The sequence below is a fragment of the Cenococcum geophilum genome (assembly GCF_001692895.1).
Source record: "Cenococcum geophilum 1.58 unplaced genomic scaffold K441scaffold_71, whole genome shotgun sequence".
Taxonomy (NCBI): Eukaryota; Fungi; Ascomycota; class Dothideomycetes; order Gloniales; family Gloniaceae; genus Cenococcum; species Cenococcum geophilum.
The window spans coordinates 105,988-109,349 of NW_027137629.1; the positions used below are offsets into that span (position 1 = coordinate 105,988).

At 30.1% G+C, this 3,362-nt stretch overlaps 1 protein-coding gene across 1 annotated transcript; it reads left to right on the plus strand.

Annotated features, from left to right (window-relative positions):
- Positions 1-2,958: 2,958 nt before the first annotated feature.
- K441DRAFT_590012 (uncharacterized protein) lies at positions 2,959-3,120 on the plus strand (the record flags this gene model as incomplete). The annotated part of the gene is made up of 1 exon (XM_067644787.1): positions 2,959-3,120. A coding segment is annotated over one exon (162 nt), but the record flags the coding sequence as incomplete, so codon positions are not given.
- Between the last annotated feature and the right edge of the window lie 242 nt (positions 3,121-3,362).

A 3,362-nucleotide genomic window follows, 5' to 3' on the forward strand; every position in this document is an offset into this window, starting at 1 on the left:
TTTTACATTCCTATTAGAGCTTTAGATTTATCCCTATTACGGAGTAGGTATAAGCGGATATAATATACTAAACGGAGTAGTAATTAGGAAGACTTCGTATATATTTAAATAAAGAAGAAGACTTTATATACTAGGTATACATAAATAGGGGTCGTAAGGGGACGGGACGAAACGTAAGCATAGGTAAGGAACGTTAAAAACGGGTAAGTCCCGTAATAAATCCCCCCCCCCCCTCCTTTTTACTTGGTTGTTTTTTAGAAGGCTTTTAAAATATCCTCTTACGCGTATAGAGCGCGTCGCCTCTAGTATTAGTCTTAGTATAAATCCGGTCAATTTAATTATTAAAGTAGTTGGTTAATAAAGTCGTTAACATAGATCGATTTGGATCGGTAGGTCGGTAGTAAAAAGGTACCAATATACCAATACCCCATTAAAACAAGCGAGCGAATAAGAGGGGGAGAAAAGGTATAGAGGGCAGGATGGAATTGACAATAGGGTACAAAAAAAAGGTAAATTTATCCTAATCTTTATTAATAAGTTTCGCGTATATAGCTACCCCTAATAATAAGGAGTCTCTCTAGTCGTTTATAGCCATGCTTTTAAAAGGAAGTGTTATTAGTATAGGGATTGTTATTTAGTACGCGTTCGTGACGTATATTTATAATTATAGGGCTTAGGACCAGTTTTAGCCTTAAATCGCAAAGACCTATAATACGTATTGTTCTATATAATAGACGCAAGAATCTATAATCTAAAAAAGGCTTAGGACTAGTTCTAGCCTTTAGATCCTTAAATTTATAAAAGAGTTCTATTTAAGATTTAGGACCAGTTCTAACCTTAAAAGACAACTTCCTCTAGCACAAGTAGCACTAGTATAGTGGCTTATCTCTTTTTAGTAAAATACCTAGCTATTCTATAATATAACTATAAAGTTAACTACTAATTAGTGTTAGTTTTATAAGGTAATATTACGTATCTATAAGTTATAGGTAGTATAATAGTTTATTATTGTTTTCTGTCTAAAATAAAGAAGGGTAAGAAACCTAAGGTTCCTCATCACGCTAGTGCCGCGGCGGCACGTAACGGCAGATTGCCTTATTTCTAATAATTATAATAACCTTAAGAATATCCTAGTTACCCTAACAAAATCAGTATCAGTAATTTACTAATTTAGTTACCCCTTTCTATTATAGGAAGAGTTACTATAGTTATTTATAACCCACTTATTTAATTAAAACCCTTACTACCTAACTACTACTAAACTCCGTCAACTCTACTGTTATTTTAGATATCTATTAGCAGATAAGCTATATAAGGTACTAGAACACTTTAGCCATAATAATATTAATAAGTAGGTTATCGATTACCTTACTAAGTACTATTCCCACTACTACAAATACAATAAATCTCTTAAATAGTTTAAGTTTACACTATAAGAAGACTAGGATTCTATTTTTAATTATTTTATTTTTATTAATAGTAGACACAGTTGCTTATAACTAATTGGGTTAACCACGTAAGCTAAGCGAGCTTAGGAGATCTATTAAATTCCACCTATAGAAGTAGAGAGAAGGAAGAAAAAAATCAATTAAGACCAAAAACCCCCCCTACCGTGATCTGAACATATATATTAATAGAAACCCTATCCTCTATATAATTAATAAAGCTACTAAATTTTAAGCCACGAGATAGTTATGTAATATCTCCGCGAAGTATACCTAGGATATTCTACAATTATTCTAGATTAACACCTATATTAGACCACCTAACTATATTACTTATAACGCCAAGAAGAACTTTATAAGCAAGGAGTTTTAATAATACGCTATAGTAATAGCTATATTAACTAAAAGCGTTCTAGTAGAAGCTTACTAGTCTATTAGAATAGTAAAAAGAGTTTATTTAACCCTATACTAAATATACTAAATAATTATAAAGGAGCTATAGGACTTAGGAATAACTAAGGAATTAACTCTATAAATAGTAGTAAAAGTTACTAACAATATAGCTAGCCTAAACGGCCTAGTCCTAATACTACTTATCTTTAATACCTACCCTTAAATAAGCGAATTTAACTTACTAGCGCCCTCTATTATATAGTAAGTAATAGCTATAAAGAAGGTAATAGAGGAGATTATAAGGATTAGGGTAAAGAAGTAAGTTAATAATATACTAAACTAATAAAACGGCCTATCTGTCACTATAAGCTATAACCTCCCCCTTAACTTAAATATACTTATATAGCGTAAAGGTAATACTAAATAAAGCAGCAGATAGACTGGCCTATTTAAGTTACTTAAAATTAATAAAGAGATATATAAGATATAGCTCCCTAGTAGACCTACTAATTTTAGGACTATAGTAGTAAAGCTATATCTATAACCCAAACTAAAAGAACCCAATAAGGAACTAGAGAAGGAATTAACTAAGAAACCGACTAAGGAACTAACTAAGGAGCTAACTAAGGAACTAACTATAGAACTAATAGCTAGTGCATCCTACCAAAAATTAAAATAAACACAACAATTACTAATAAGGTTTTAATAAAATATTGCGGATATATTAATATTTATCTAGGACCTTAAAAGCCCTAATACTATTACCTTTAAGTATACCTTACCGTTATTTATAGAGTCTTGGCGTAAGGAGATAAATAGTTTACTTAAGAAAGGAGTCTTTAAGTTTATTAATACAGTAGATATCCTAGAAGGAGTTAGAATCTTTAACTCCTAATTCGTTAATAAGATTAAGAACTCTAAAACAGACAAGGCCTTTAAGAAGTCTAGACTAGTTATATAAGTTTATAACGACTATAGTAAAGATCTAGTCCTAATACAATTACTAACTATTTAACATGTTAGCTAAAGAATTATCTTTATATTTATAGTAACCCTATTAGGAAATAAAAGAAGACTAGCCTCTTTATACTTATATAATATCTTATAAACTTATATATAGTCTAGTACCCATATAAACAAAGACTTCTTTATACGCTTACTACCAGAACTTAGACTAAAAGATAGATTAATTTTAAGAGTTATTAAACCACTCTATAGTATCCCGGAAGCTAGTAACTATTGGTTTAATATATACTACCATTACTACCTTAATAAACTATAGATAAACTAGTTAATATATAACCCTTACCTATTATATATAACTAATAATAGCTTTAAAATTATAGGATTGCAGACTAATAATATACTATTCTTTACTAATAAAACCTTTATAAAGGCTAAAGAAGTTAGACTTTAGAATGCAAAGTTTCTGGTAAAAGAAAGAGAGAAGCTTACGCTAAATACCCTAATTAAGTTTAATAGAGGCTATATTAAGTAAGAGAAAGATTTAATAGCCCTTACCTA